The sequence below is a fragment of the Leucoraja erinacea genome, unplaced genomic scaffold (assembly GCF_028641065.1).
Source record: "Leucoraja erinacea ecotype New England unplaced genomic scaffold, Leri_hhj_1 Leri_395S, whole genome shotgun sequence".
Classification (NCBI taxonomy): domain Eukaryota; kingdom Metazoa; phylum Chordata; class Chondrichthyes; order Rajiformes; family Rajidae; genus Leucoraja; species Leucoraja erinaceus.
In genome coordinates, this window is record NW_026576296.1 from 85824 (window position 1) to 100236 (window position 14413).

At 50.3% G+C, this 14413-nt stretch overlaps 1 protein-coding gene across 1 annotated transcript; it reads right to left on the bottom strand.

The window, feature by feature from the left end:
- Positions 1-915: 915 nt before the first annotated feature.
- LOC129693699 (gastrula zinc finger protein XlCGF57.1-like) lies at positions 916-13842 on the bottom strand. Its single transcript, XM_055630481.1, has 4 exons — positions 13792-13842; positions 3921-4053; positions 3517-3790; positions 916-3455 (listed from the first exon to the last, which is right to left on the bottom strand). The coding sequence occupies exons 1-4, from the start codon at positions 13840-13842 to the stop codon at positions 2327-2329; spliced, it is 1587 nt and encodes a 528-aa protein (XP_055486456.1). The 3' UTR covers positions 916-2326.
- Between the last annotated feature and the right edge of the window lie 571 nt (positions 13843-14413).

Sequence of the window (14413 nt, forward strand, 5' to 3'; positions counted from 1 at the left end):
TTGTAGCGTGTAGTGCTAACCCTTATGTTTGACAAGGCCACAATAATTACATTTTTAGTCATTTATCGTGTAAATGAATTTATACATGTGATGTCTTAGGATAGCTTCTAAAGTACTGACTCCTGCAGCCACAAACATATTACTGGCACTACACCATCTAGGTTTCCTTAGCAGTGTTCTCATGGCATTGTTATATGCCACCTCTATGCTCTGCAAAATTCTCTTTCCATAGTTCGACCAAAGGTGCGCAGTGTAGTGGTGTGCAGTATGCTCTAAATAGCAACATCTTCACCACATCTGCACACGCACCAAATTTACGTAAGAGAATATTCGCCTGTACATAGAGCATGCGTCGTTGCCTATAAATATCCTCGTCATCTGTCATTTGTTCTGTAATAATATGCCCTAGATATTTTACCTTATTACAGACACTAAGATTATTGTCAGACAATTTAAAATCAGGAAATTTTAGACATTTATCCTCTTTGGTTCTACAGATCATAACAGCATTCTTCCTAGCATTATATTGAATGTCATGTTCCACACCATACACAGGACATATAGTAAGGAGTTGCTGGAGACAGGCCAGCGCTAAATAGTTTCACGTGTTCACAATTTAATTAATCCACCTTTATGGATTAAAACAATGATAACATTGGGAATTAAAACACATTGATTGCATTCCGTTATCAAACGTAGTCAATGTTCGTTCTGAAGACATTTCCAGGACAGTAGGGTCGTGAGGGGGGTATGTGTGTGCATGTGAATAAGTGTGGGATGGATAGATGGCGGGGATGGGGGTTGAGAAGGCAATTAGTGCGGAATGGATGGATTGATTGAGGCAGGGGAATTAGCGTGTGTTGGCTGGAGTAGGTAAAATTGTGAGGGGAGAGCCCGGGGAATGTGAGTGGGGGGGGGGGGGGGGGGGGGGGTCAGTACGGGATGGATGGGGAGTGGCAGGAGAATCAATGTGAGGTGGATAGCGAGATCAGTGCAGGATGAATAGATGGGGGGGGAGCACAGGGAATGTCAGTGAGGACTGAATAGAGGCGGGAATGGGGATCAGTGTGGGATGGAGAGAGGTCCCACGATAGAAACATAGAAATTAGGTGCAGGAGTAGAGGCCATTCGGCTCTTCGAGCCTGCACCGCCATTCAATATGATCATGGCTGATCATCCAACTCAGTATCCCGTACCTGCCTTCTCTCCATACCCCCTGATCCCTTTAGACACAAGGGCCACATCTAACTCCCTCTTAAATATAGCCAATGAACTGGCCTCAACTACCTTCTGTGGCAGAGAATTCCAGAGATTAACCACTGTGTGAAAAATGTTTTTCTCTCTAAGGAGGTTGGAGGGGGGCATACAACAGAGAGAAAGGGGGGGGGGGGCGGGGAATGGGGAGGAATGAAGGTCAGCGCTCCTCGGACAACACAGGCATCATTGCCCCGCTGCCTTGGCCGTCCCTGTCCACCACCAAGTGCCGCCGCCAAAGGGGGAGGCAGTTGAGAACTCCTCGCCACCGCCTCCCTTCCTCCGCCAGCCAACAGGAAGGTGCGGGGCCGAGCGGTGCAGGTGCTTCAGACGGCGGAGAGGGGCCACCCCTTCGTGCCCCCCATCCTCCCAGCCTCGGTGTGCGGGATGGGGTTTTGAAAGCGGTTATTGCTGTTGGTGGAGTGGCAAGCAGCGGCCGCTATCAGGGTGGGCGGGGTGCGTGAGGAGGAAGTGGAGCCGCCGTTGCTGCCGTGCAGGGCCCGTCATTCGCTCCGACCCTCAGTCACTCCGCACTTAGTATCTTTGCCCCACACGACAGCCGTCGCCGCCGACACGAAACGTCACATTCCTTTTCTCCAGAGATGCTGCCTGACCCACTGAGTTACTCCAGTTTTTTGTATCTATCTCTGGTATAAACCAGTATCTGCAGTGCCAAGCCGGGCAAAATTACTAGGCTTTTAGGTTGCCCGGCGGAACTTTAGGTGGCCATTGGCACCCGGACATCTGTTAATTTCGAGCCCTGTCAAGGCGGGTGAAGCCCTTACCACAGGTCAGGCAGGGGAAGGGGCGCTCACCACTGTGGGGATGCCGGTGCTGATACAGGCAGGGCATGCGGGTGAAACTCGTGCAACACTCAGCGCACACAAAGGGTCTCTGTCTGGTGTGTGTCCGCTGGTGCTCCCACAGCCCCCGTGTGTTCTTGAAACGCGTGCCACATTGGGAGCAACCGCTCGCTGGTGTGGGCCCGCCAGTGCAGCCGTAACCCCCGCGAGCTGTCAAATGCCTCACCACAGTACGGGCAGCCGTAGGGCTGGCCACTGGTGTGCACACGCTAATGAGACAGGGTGTGCGAGGCCATGGCAAAGCGCTCTGCACACACCGGGCTGGGGATGGGACCGTCTCCAGCGTGCACCCGCTGGTGGGACAACAGGCTGTTGGGGCGGGTGAAGCCCTTGCCACACTTAGCGCAGGTGTAGGGGCGCTCACCGGTGTGGGTGTGCTGGTGCACCAGCAGGTTGCTGGACTGGGTGAAGCTCTTGCCGCAGTCGCTGCAGGTGAAGGGGCGCTCGCTGGTGTGGGTGCGCCGGTGAGCCAGCAGGCTGCTGAGACGGGTGAAGCCCTTGACGCAGTCGCTGCAGGTGTAGGGGCGTTCTCCCGTGTGCACCCGCCCGTGCACCTTCAGCTCCGCGGACGACTTGAAGCTTTTGCCGCAGTCGGGGCAGGTGAAGGGCCGCTCACTGCTGTGCACCCGCCGGTGTACCCACAGCCCCGACAACCGGGCAAAGCTCTTGCCGCAGGTGGAGCAGCCATAGGGCTTCTCGCCCGTGTGCACCCGCTGGTGGATCTTTAGCTCTTGCGTTGTCTTGAAGCCTTTGCCACAGTCGGAACAGCTGAAGGGCCTCTCACCGGAGTGCATCGACTGGTGCTCCAGCAGCTTGGTGGAGCTGGTGAAACCCTTGCCGCACTGGGTGCAGGTGTAGGGGCGCTCGCCGGTGTGGGTGCGCTGGTGCACCAGCAGGCTGCCAGAGCGGGTGAAGCCCTTGCCACACTGGGTGCAGGTGTAGGGGCGCTCGCCAGTGTGGGTACGCTGGTGCTTCAGCAGGTTGTTGGACTGGGTGAAGCCCTTGCCACACTGGGTGCAGGTGAAGGGACGCTCGCCGGTGTGGGTGCGCTGGTGCACCAGCAGGCTGCCAGACTTGGTGAAGCCCTTGCCGCACTGGGTACAGGTGTAGGGGCGCTCGCCGGTGTGGGTGCGCTGGTGCTGCAGCAGGTTGCAGGAGCTGGTGAAGCCCTTGCCACACTGGGCGCAGGTGTAGGGGCGCTCGCCGGTGTGGATGTGCTGGTGCTGCAGCAGGCTGTTGGAGCAGGTGAAGCCCTTGCCGCACTGGGTGCAGGTGTAGGGGCGCTCGCCGGTGTGGGTGCGCTGGTGAACCAGCAGGCCGTGGGGAGCGGGTGAAGCCCTTGCCGCAGTCGCTGCAGGTGTAGGGGCGCTCGCCGGTGTGGGTGTGCTGGTGCTCTAGCAGGCTATCGGAGCGGATGAAGCCCTTGCCGCAGTCACTGCAGGTGAAGGGCCTCTCCCCAGTGTGCAGGCGCATGTGCATCTTCAGTTCGGGCGACGACTTGAAGCCTTTGCCGCAGTCGCTGCAGATGTAGGGCCGCTCTCCCATGTGCTGGCGCATGTGCACCTTCAGTTCCTTGGATGACTTGTAGCATTTGCCGCAGTCGGAGCAGGTGAAGGGCCGCTCACCGGTGTGCAGGCGCATGTGCACCTTCAGTTCCTGCGACGACTTGAAGGCTTTGCCGCAGTCAGAGCAGGTGAAGGGCCGCTCACTGCTGTGCACCCGCCGGTGCCGCCGCAGCCCCGACAACTGGGTAAAGCTCTTGCCGCAGGTGGAGCAGCCATAGGGCCCCTCGCCCGTGTGCACCTGCCGGTGTCTCTTCAGGACCATTCGTCGTCTTGAAGCTCTTGTCGCAGTCGGAGCAGGTGAAGGGCCTCTCGCCGGAGTGCACGCGGTTGTGCCGCAGCAGGTGGCTGTAGCGGGTGAAGCTCTTGCCGCACTCCGAGCAGTTGAAGGGGCGTTCTCCCGTGTGCACCCGCCGGTGGATCTCCAGCTTGCTCGGGCAAGCCAGGCCTTGCCACACACGTCGCACTCATAACGCTTCTCCTTGTTGTGCCCCGTCATGTGGTCCTCCATCGAAGCTCAGCCCCTCGAAGCTCAGCCCGCACACCGAGCAGATGGGGGGGGGGGGGGGGGCTCGCCGGCACCCTGGCCGCCCTCAATGGCCGCTCACGTCCCCGTCTCTCCGTCCACAGCAACGGCTCCTAAACCCTGCAGGAGGGGAACACAGAGAGTCAACAAACTGACAAACAGGACATCACTGACGCGTTGAACATTACAAGTGCTTGAAGGGGGGGGAGGGCACGGCGGTGAGAGGGGGAGGGGGGACAGGGTGAAGGAGGGGTGAAGGCAGATGAACAGGAGGGGGTGAGGAGAAGAAGGGAGGGGAGGGGTGCAAGGGCATGGGGGTGAGGGGGGATGGAAGTGAAGGGGGATGGAGAGGATGGTGTGAGGGTGGCAATAGACAATAGAAAATAGGTGCAGGAGTAGGCCATTCGGCCCTTCGAGCCAGCGCCGCCATTTAACGTGATCATGGCTGATCAACCCCAATCAGTACCCGTTCCTGCCTTCTCCCCATATCCCCTGACTCTATCCCCTATTTTTAAGAGCCCTATCTAGCTCTCTCTTGAAAGCATCCAGAGAACCTGCCTCCACTGAGGCATAGAATTCCACAGACTCGCAACTCTCTGCGAGAAAAAGTGTTTCCTCGTCTCCGTTCTAAATGGCGTACTCATTATTCTTAAACTGTGGCCCTGGTTCTGGACTCCCCCAACATCGGGAACATGTTTCCAGCCTCCAGCGTGTCGAAACCCTTAACAATTTTATATATTACAATGGGATACCCTCTCATCCTTCTAAACTCCAGAATGTACAAGCCCAGCCGCTCCATTCTCTCAGCATATGACCATCCCGCCATCCCGGGAATCAACCTTGTGAACATACGCTGCACTCCCTCAATAGCAAGAATGTCCCTCCTCAAATTAGGGGATCAAAACTGCACACAATACTCCAGGTGTGGTCTCACTAGGGCTCTGTACAACTGCAGAAGGACCTCTTTGCTCCTATATTTAACTCCCCTTGTTATAAAGGCCAACATGCCATTCGCTTTCTTCACTTTCTACTGTACCTGCAAGCTTACTTTCATAGACTGATGAACAAGGACCCCCAGATCCCGTTGTACTTCCCCTTTTCCCAACTTGACACCATTTAGATAGTAATCTGCCTTCCTGTTTTTCCTACCAAAGTGGATAACCTCACATTTATCTGTATTAAACTTGATCTGCCATGCATCTGCCCACTCCCCCAACCTGTCCAAGTCCATTTTCATAGCATCTTCCTCACAGTTAACACTGCCACCCAACTTTGTGTCATCTGCAAATTTGCTAATGTTACTTTGAATCCCTGCATCCAAATCATTTGTGTATATTGTAAATAGCTGTGGTCCCAGCACCGAGCCTTGCGGTATCCAACTAGTCAATGCCTGCCATTCTGAAAGGGACCCGTTAATCCCTACTCTTTGTTTCCTCTCTGCCAACCTATTTTCTATCCATGTCAGCACTCTACCCCCAATACCATGTGCCCTAATTTTGCCCACTAATCTCCTATGTGGGACCTTATCAAATGCTTTCTGTCCAGGTACAATACATCCACTGGCTCTCCCTTGTCCATTTTCCTAGTTACATCTTCAAATAATTCCAGAAGATTAGTCAAGCATGATTTCCCCTTGGTAAATCCATGCTGACTCGAACCGATCCTGTTACTGCTATCCAAATGTGCGGCTATTTCATCTTTTATAATTGACTCCAGCATCTTCCCCACCACCGCAGGCTAACTGGTCTATAATTACGTTTTCTCTCTCCCACCTTTCTTTAAAAGTGGGATAACATTAGCTACCCTCCAATTTACAGGAACTGATCCTGGGTCTATAGAACATTGGAAAATTATCACCAATGCATCCACGATTTCTAGAGCCACTTAAGTACCCTGGGATGCAGACCATCAGGTCCTGGGGATTTATCAGCCTTCAGTTCCATCAGTCTATCCAACACCATTTCCTGCCTAATGTGGATTTCCTTCAGTTCCTCTGTCACCACTGATCCTCTGGCCACTACTATATCAGGAAGACTGTTTGTGTCCTCCTAAGTGAAGACAGATCCAAAGTACCTGCTCAATTCATCTGCCATTTCCTTGTTCCCCATAATTAATTCACCTTTTTCGATCTTCAAGGGTCCAACTTTGGTCTTAACTAATTTTTTCTTCACATACCTAAGGAAGCTTTTACTACCCTCCTTTATATTCTTGGCTAGCTTACCTTCGTACCTCATCATTTCTCCCCGTATTCTCTTTTTAGTTATCTTCTTTGTTCTTTAAACATTACCCAATCCTCTTGCTTCCCGCTCATCTTTGCTACGTTTTACTTCTTCACTTTAATTTTTATAGTCTCTGACGTCCCTTGTCAGCCATAGTCTCCCCTTACTCCCCTTGGAATCTATCTTCCTCCTAGGAATGAACTGATCCTGCACCATCTGTATTATTCCTAGAAATACCTGCCATTTTTGTTCCACTGTCATCCCTTCTATTGTATCTTCCCAGTCAACTTTGGCCAGCTCCTCCCTCATGGCCCCATAGTCCCCTTTATTCAACTGTAACACTGACACCTCCGATTTACCCTTCTCCTGCTCCAATTGTAGTTTAAACCTGACCATGTTATAATCACTACCTCCTAATGGCTCATTAACCTTGAGGTCCTTAATCAAATCCGGTTTATTACATAACACTAAATCCAGAATTGCTTTCTCCCTGGTAGGCTCCAATACAAGCTGTTCTAAGAATCCATCACGAAGGCACTCTGCAAAGTCCCTTTCTTGGGGTCCAGTACCAACCTTATTTTCCCAGTCTATCTGCATGTTGAAATCTCCCATAACAACCACAGCATTACTTTTGCTACATGCCAATTTTAACTCCTGGTTCAACTTGCGCCTTACGTCCAATCTACTGTTTGGGGGCCTGTCTATTAGTCCCATTAGGGTCTTTTTACCCTTACAATTGCTTAATTCTATCCATACTGACTCCACATCTCCTGTTTCAATGTCATCCCTTTCAAGGGACTGAGTTTCATTCCTCACCAACACAGCAACCCCACCCCCTCTGCCCACCTGTCTGGCTTTTCAATAGGAGGTATACCTTTGAATATTCAATTCCCATCCCTGGCCATGCAGCCATGTCTGTCTCTGTAATTTTCCCACATCATTCACTTCTAACTTAGCCTCAAAGGGACTCCTACAAACTCCCCCAATGTTTCTTTTTACTTTGCCTGCATTCCTAACCTGAGCCTCAACAATCCCCCAGTACAGGTCACTTTCCCTTAAGATACCCGCTTCGCGCCTGGAATGCAAGGGACTCTTGGCCCCACAGCTTCTCTTCAAAGAGGGGGTATTGTTAAATTGACAACATTCAATTTCCAGAATCCAATGGCCATGGCAGCAAGGGGACTGAGCTCTGTCATTCCCACATCTAAACAGGTCAATTCCTCGCACTTTCCGCTTTGCAATACTTCGCGCACCCTCATATACTTTTGACTTTGACCTCAGTTGCACTTCCCTCCCCGCCTCGCAACCGCTTGCAATTGGCCCTGACCTTACTCTGTTGTCCCTTCTCGAGCTTTCCTTGCCATTAATTTGAGAATCTTTTGTAATTTTTCCTGTAGACACTTCCTCTTCAACTCCATCTTTATACTCCCAATTTGTCAATCCCTCCCCCCCACTATTTTGTTTAAATCCACACGTGTAGCCCTAGCAAACCTGCCTGCCAGAATGTCGGTCCCCCTCCAGTTAAGGTGTAACCTGTCTCTTTTGTACAGGTCACCCCTGTCCGAGAAGAGATCCCAATGTTCTATAAATCTAAATCCTTGCTCCCTGCTCCAGCCCCTCAGCCACACATTCAGATCCCCTATCTCCCTGTTCCAGTCCTCACTAGCACGAGGTACTGGAAGCAATTCAGAGATAACCACCCTAGAAGTCCGGCCTTTCAGTCTTCTTCCCAACTCTCTGAACTCATGTTGGAGAACCTCCTTCCTCTTCTTCCCAATGTCGTTTGTGCCCACTTGCACAACTACTATGGGGGGGTGAAGGGGGATGGAGGGGGTAAGGGGTAGGGGGAGGGGTTGAAGGGGGATGGAGAGAAGGGGGTGAGGGGGAGGGGAGAGGGTGAAGGTGGATGCAAAGGAGGGGGTGAGGGAGAGGGGAGGTGGTGAAGGCGCATTGGGAGTAGGTGGTGAGGGGGAGGGATGAAGGGGAATGATGGGAGTGAGGTGAGAGGGAGGGGTGAAAGGGTGAGGGGGGTTGGACTGGAGAGGGGGTGAAGAGGCAAGTGGGGAAGGGGAATGAGGACAGTGGAAGTGAGGAAGAGAGTGAGGGGAAAGTGGGGTGGAAGAGGAGCAGTTTAGAGGGAAAAGGGAGGGGGATGGGCAGAGGATGAAAAGGGGCGGCCCTACACTGTGATGTAGCATTTCTTGCGGTTGCAAGGGAAAATGCCCGGAGAGGAAGTGGTTCAGGTGGGAAGGGACAAATTGACCAGGGAGTTACGGGGAGAGCGGTCTCTGCGGGAAGCAGACGGGAGAAGATGGGAAGATGTGGCAAGTGGTGCAATCACGTTGGAGGTGGCGAAAAGCCTTGTAAGTCCACATGTTGAATATTGTTGCTCCGTGGGGGATCCTTTCACTCAAGGGAACATCAATAAGATCCAGGCCATGCATAACAGAGCAGCAAGGTTCATATCTAAAAACTACAAGTGGCAGAACTCAGTCTCCAGCATGATAAAGGACCTTAAACTTCATCTACCTACAACTCATCGCAAGTTCATCAGACTGACAACATTTCACAAAATCAAGAATACCACTATTGATTTAAAGATGGAGAACCACATACAGTTAATCCAAGCACCCATGGGCATGTGAACCAGAAGCTATCAACCTGGAAATTATTTCATTCCATACAGCACTTCATTAGCACTTTCTAACTTGTTTTTCCTCAAGACAGCAGGGATTGGAATACCCTACCAGCCTGATCAGAAATATCCACAACATTAACACAAAGATGCATCTCCAAAAACATCTCCATCTCGAGCATAACGTCCACCACTATCATAGTGCTGAGTGATGCTATACCTGGAGCTTTTCAGCACATGAGTATAGGAGTATATGAGCAGGGAGGTTCCACTGCAGTTGTACAGGGTCTTGGTGAGACCACACCTGGAGTATTGTGTACAGTTTTGGTCTCCAAATCTGAGGAAAAACATTCTTGCCATAGAGGGAGCCCAGCGTAGGTTCACCAGGGTAATTCCTGGGATGTCGGGACTGTCTTATGAGGAAAGATTGAAAAGACTAGGTTTATATTCACTAGAATTTAGAAGATTGAGAGGGGGGGGGGGGGGGGGGGGTCTTATAGAAACTTACAAAATTCTTAAAGGGTTGGACAGGCTAAATGCAGGAAGATTGTTCCCGATGTTAGAAGTCCAGAACAAGGGGTCACAGTTTAAGGGGAATAAAGGGGAAATCTTCTTGGACTGAGATGGGAAAAACATTTTGGTGGATGTGTGGAATTCTCTGCCACAGAAGGTAGTTGAGGCCACAGTTCATTGGCTATATTTAAGAGGGAGTTAGATGTGGCCCTTGTGGCTAAAGGGATCAGGGGGTATGGAGAGAAGGCAGGTACAGGATACTGAGTTGGATGATCAGCCATGATCATATTGAATGTCGGCGCAGGCTCGAAGGGCCGAATGGCCTCTACTCCTGCACCTATATTTATATGTTTCTATGACATCCAGGTCCAGACCAGAGATCAGGAGGGCGCTACAGTCGGAGGACCAGAGGGCGCCCAGACCTGACTCATTCACCCCCCCACCCCGCCCGCACGTCTCGGGCTCCAGTTCCTCGGGTCGGCGGCCGCAGGATCGCCTTCGGGAAGGGAGGAGGGGAGGGGGTGGGGAATGGACGCGGGGTCGAGCGCCGGCGGCGAATGTTCCCACCTGAGCTGCGGCGATGAGCGGAGGCCTCGTCCTGTCCTGTCGGCCCGACTCACGTGACCGGTGACAGGTGACCGCCTCCAGGACCCGCCCCTCCCCACTGACGGGCAGCGCCAGCGGCCAATGAGACAGAGTCCCGCCCCCCCACTGATGGGCAGCGGCCAATGGAATAGTCCCGCCTCCCCTGACTGACGGGCAGCTCATGCAGCCAATGGGGTAACGTCCCGCCCCCACCCACTGACGGACAGCGCCAACGGCCAATGGGACAGTCACGCTCCCCTACGACATAACAAAGGACTAGGTAACGCCTCTTTCCTACGTCCGACCATTCAGTCGAAGCCCCGCCCCTCGGACAGAAACACCCACCGCCAATCGGTGTCGCCCAGGCAACGGTTGCCAGGGAGAGAGAGAGAGAGAGAGACAAAGAGACCAAAAGGCTCCTCTAGTATCTTTGAGAGAGACTGAGAGTGGGAGTGGTGAAAGATAGAGAGATAGAGAGAGACAGACAGAGAGATAGAGAGATACATAGAGGTAGAGAGAGAGAGAGAGAGAGAGAGAGGGAAACATAGATAGAGGGGGAGAGTGGGAGATAGAGAGAGTCAGGTAGAGGGAGAGAGATGGAGAGAGAATAAAGATAGAGAGGGAGATAGAGAGAGATAGAGCTATTAATGACTGATATAGGTGTGATCACGGAGACATGGTTACAGGGTGACCAAGGCTGGGAGCTGAACATCCAGGGATATTCAATATTCAGGAGGGATAGACGGAAAGGAAAAGGAGGTGGGGTAGCATTGCTGGTTAGAGAGGAAATTAACGCAATAGAAAGGAAGGACATTAGCTTGGAGGATGTGGAATCGATATGGGTAGAGCTGCGAAACACTAAGAGGCAGAAAACACTAGTGGGAGTCGTGTACAGGCCACCTAACAGTAGTAGTGGAGTTGGAGATGGCATCAAACAGGAAATTAGAAATGCGTGCAACAAAGGTAAAACAGTTATAATGGGTGACTTCAATCTACATATAGATTGGGTGAATCAAATTGGCAGGGGTGCTGAGGAAGAGGATTTCTAGGAATGTATGCAGGATAGTTTTCTAAACCAACATGTAGAGGAACCAACGAGAGAGCAGGCTGTTCTAGACTCGATATTGAGCAATGAGGAAGGGTTAGTTAGCAGTCTTGTTGTGCATGGCCCTTTGGGCAAGAGTGACCATAATATGGTTGAGTTCTTCATTAGGATGGAGAGTGACATAATTAATTCAGAAACAAGGGTTCCGAACTTAAAAAAAGGTACCTTTGAGGGTATGAGACGTGAATTGGCCAAGATAGACTGGCAATTGATTCTTAAAAGGGTTGACGGTGGAGATGCAATGGAAGGCATTTAAAGACTGCATGGATGAACTACAACAATTGTTCATCCCAGTTTGGAAAAATAAAAAATCAAGGAAGGTATTGCATCCATGGATAAAAAGGGAAATCAGGGATAGTATCAAAACAAAAGATGAAGCCTACAAATTAACCAGAAAAGGCAGCCTACCAGAGGACTGGGAGAAATTCAGTCCAGCAGAGGAGGACTTCATTAAGAAATGGAAAATAGATTATGAAAGAAAACTGGCAGGGAACATAAATACTGACTGCAAAAGTTTTTATAGATATGTGAATAGAAAAAGATTAGTTAAAACAAATGTAGGTCCCTTGCAGTCAGAAACAGGCAAATTGATCATGGGGAACAAGGACACGGCAGACCAATTGAATAACTACTTTGGTTCTGGCTTCACTAAGGAAGACCTAAATAATCTGCCGGAAATAGCAGGGGACCGGGGTCAAATGAGATGGAGGAACTGAGTGAAATCCAGGTTAGCCGGGAAGTGGTGTTAGGTAAATTGAATGGACTAAAGGCCGATAAATCCCGAGGGCCAGATAGGCTGCATCCCAGAGTACTTAAGGAAGTAGCCCCAGAAATAGTGGATGCATTAGTGATAATTTTTCAAAACTCTTTAGATTCTGGAGTAGTTCCAGAGGATTAGAGGGTAGCTAATGTAACCCCACTTTTTAAAAGGGGGGGTAGCGAAAACGGGGAATTACAGACCAGTTAGTCTAACATCGGTAGTGGGGAAACTGCTAGTGTCAGTTATTAAAGATGGGATAGCAGCACATTTGGAAAGTGGTGAAATCATTAGACAAAGTCAGCATGGATTTATGAAAGGTAAATCATGACTGACGAATCTGATAGAATTTTTCGAGGATGTAACTAGTAGAGTGGATAAGGGAGAACCAGTGGATATGTTATATCTGGACTTTCAAAAGGCTTTCAACAAGGTCCCACATAAGAGATTAGTAAACACACTTAAAGCACATGGTATTGGTGGTTCAGTATTGATGTGGATAGAGAACTGGCTGGCAGACAGGAAGCAAAGAGTAGGAGTAAACGGGTCCTTTTCAGAATGGCAGGCAGTGACTAGTGGGGTACCGCAAGGCTCAGTGCTGGGACCCCAGCTATTTACAATATATATTAATGATTTGGACAAGAGAATTGAATTCAACATCTCCAAATTTGCGGATGACACGAAGCTGGGGCGCAGTGTTAGCTGTGAGGAGGATGCTAGGAGGCTGCAAGGTGACTTGGATAGGCTGGGCGAGTGGACAAATGCATGGCAAATGTAGTATAATGTGGATAAATGTGAGGTTAGCCACTTTGGTGGCAAAAACAGGAAAGTAGACTTTTATCTGAATGGTGGCCGATTAGGAAAAGGGGAGATGCAACGAGACTTGGGTGTCATGGTACACCAGTCATTGAAAGTAGGCATGCAGGTGCAGCAGGCAGTGAAGAAAGCAAATGGTATGTTAGCATTCATATCAAAAGGATTTGAGTATAGGAGCAGGGAGGTTCTCCTGCAGTTGTACAGGGTCTTGGTGAGACCACACCTGGAGTATTGCGTACAGTTTTGGTCTCCTAATCTGAGGAAAGACATTCTTGCCATAGAGGGAGTACAGAGAAGGTTCACCAGACTGATTCCTGGGATGTCAGGACTTTCATATGAAGAAAGACTGGATATACTCGGCTTGTACTCACTAGAATTTAGAAGATTGAGGGGGGGATCTTATAGAAAGTTACAAAACTCTTAAGGGGTTGGACTGGCTAGATGCGGTAAGAATGTTCCCGATGTTGGGGAAGTCCAGAACAAGGCGTCACAGTTTAAGGATAAGGGGGAAATCTTTTAGGACCGAGATGAAAAAAACATTTTTCACACAGAATGTGGTGAATCTCTGGAATTCTCTGCCACAGAAGGTAGTTGAGGCCAGTTCATTGGCTATATTTAAGAGGGAGTTATATGTGGCCCTTGTGGCTAAAGGTATCAGGGCGTTTGGAGAGAAGGCTGGTACAGGATACTGAGTTGGATGATCAGCCATCATCATATTGATTGGCGGTGCAGGCTTGAAGGGCCGAATGGCCTACTCCTGCACCTATTTTTTACGTTTCTATATTTCTATGTTCTCCAGAGATTCTTATAAAGAAAAGCTCAGAGGTGCCAGAAGAGCCCCACGTCCCTATGTCCCCGATATGGGGGGAGTCCAGAACCAGGGGTCACAGTTTAAGAATAAGACCCGCTGAGTCACTGCACATTTTATCTTGGTCTATTAACAGATTCAGATCTACCTTAGATCTCCTCTTGTAAGTCTGCGTGGCGCTCTCCTTTTTCACCGGCATTCTCGAAACTCCTTGCTTGGGTTATTGATCCACACCGTGAAGGTTAGAGTTTCGACCTCTAGTAGCTGCCGGCTGTTTCAATGCCTGGCAGAATGGGTTTGGTGCACCCGCTTCAAGTTGACAGATGAAATGGAGCCCGTCTCTCATGGTTACGGATGCAGTTCACTGTGAGGTCACCAGCCAGGCACATTATGAGGTCACCTCTGATTATGATGGTTTACAAACTTGTGATCTTACGAATGGAAGGCAGGCCCAGAAGGGAATAAACCATTTCACCATATGACCGTCACAGTGGTTATAACCAACTGGACTCAATAGTTAAATACAAGGAATTGAGTTTATTACGTCTACAGAGAAAAGCTTTTTGTCGCATGTTAAATACAGTCAGCAGAAAGACAAGACATGACTACAATCATAGAAACATAGAAAATAAGTGCAGGAGTAGGCCATTCGGCCCTTCGAGCCTGCACCCCCATTCAATATGATCATGGCTGATCATCCAACTCAGTATCCTGTACCTGCCTTCTCTCCATACCCCCTGATCCCTTTAGCCACAAGGGCCACATCTAAC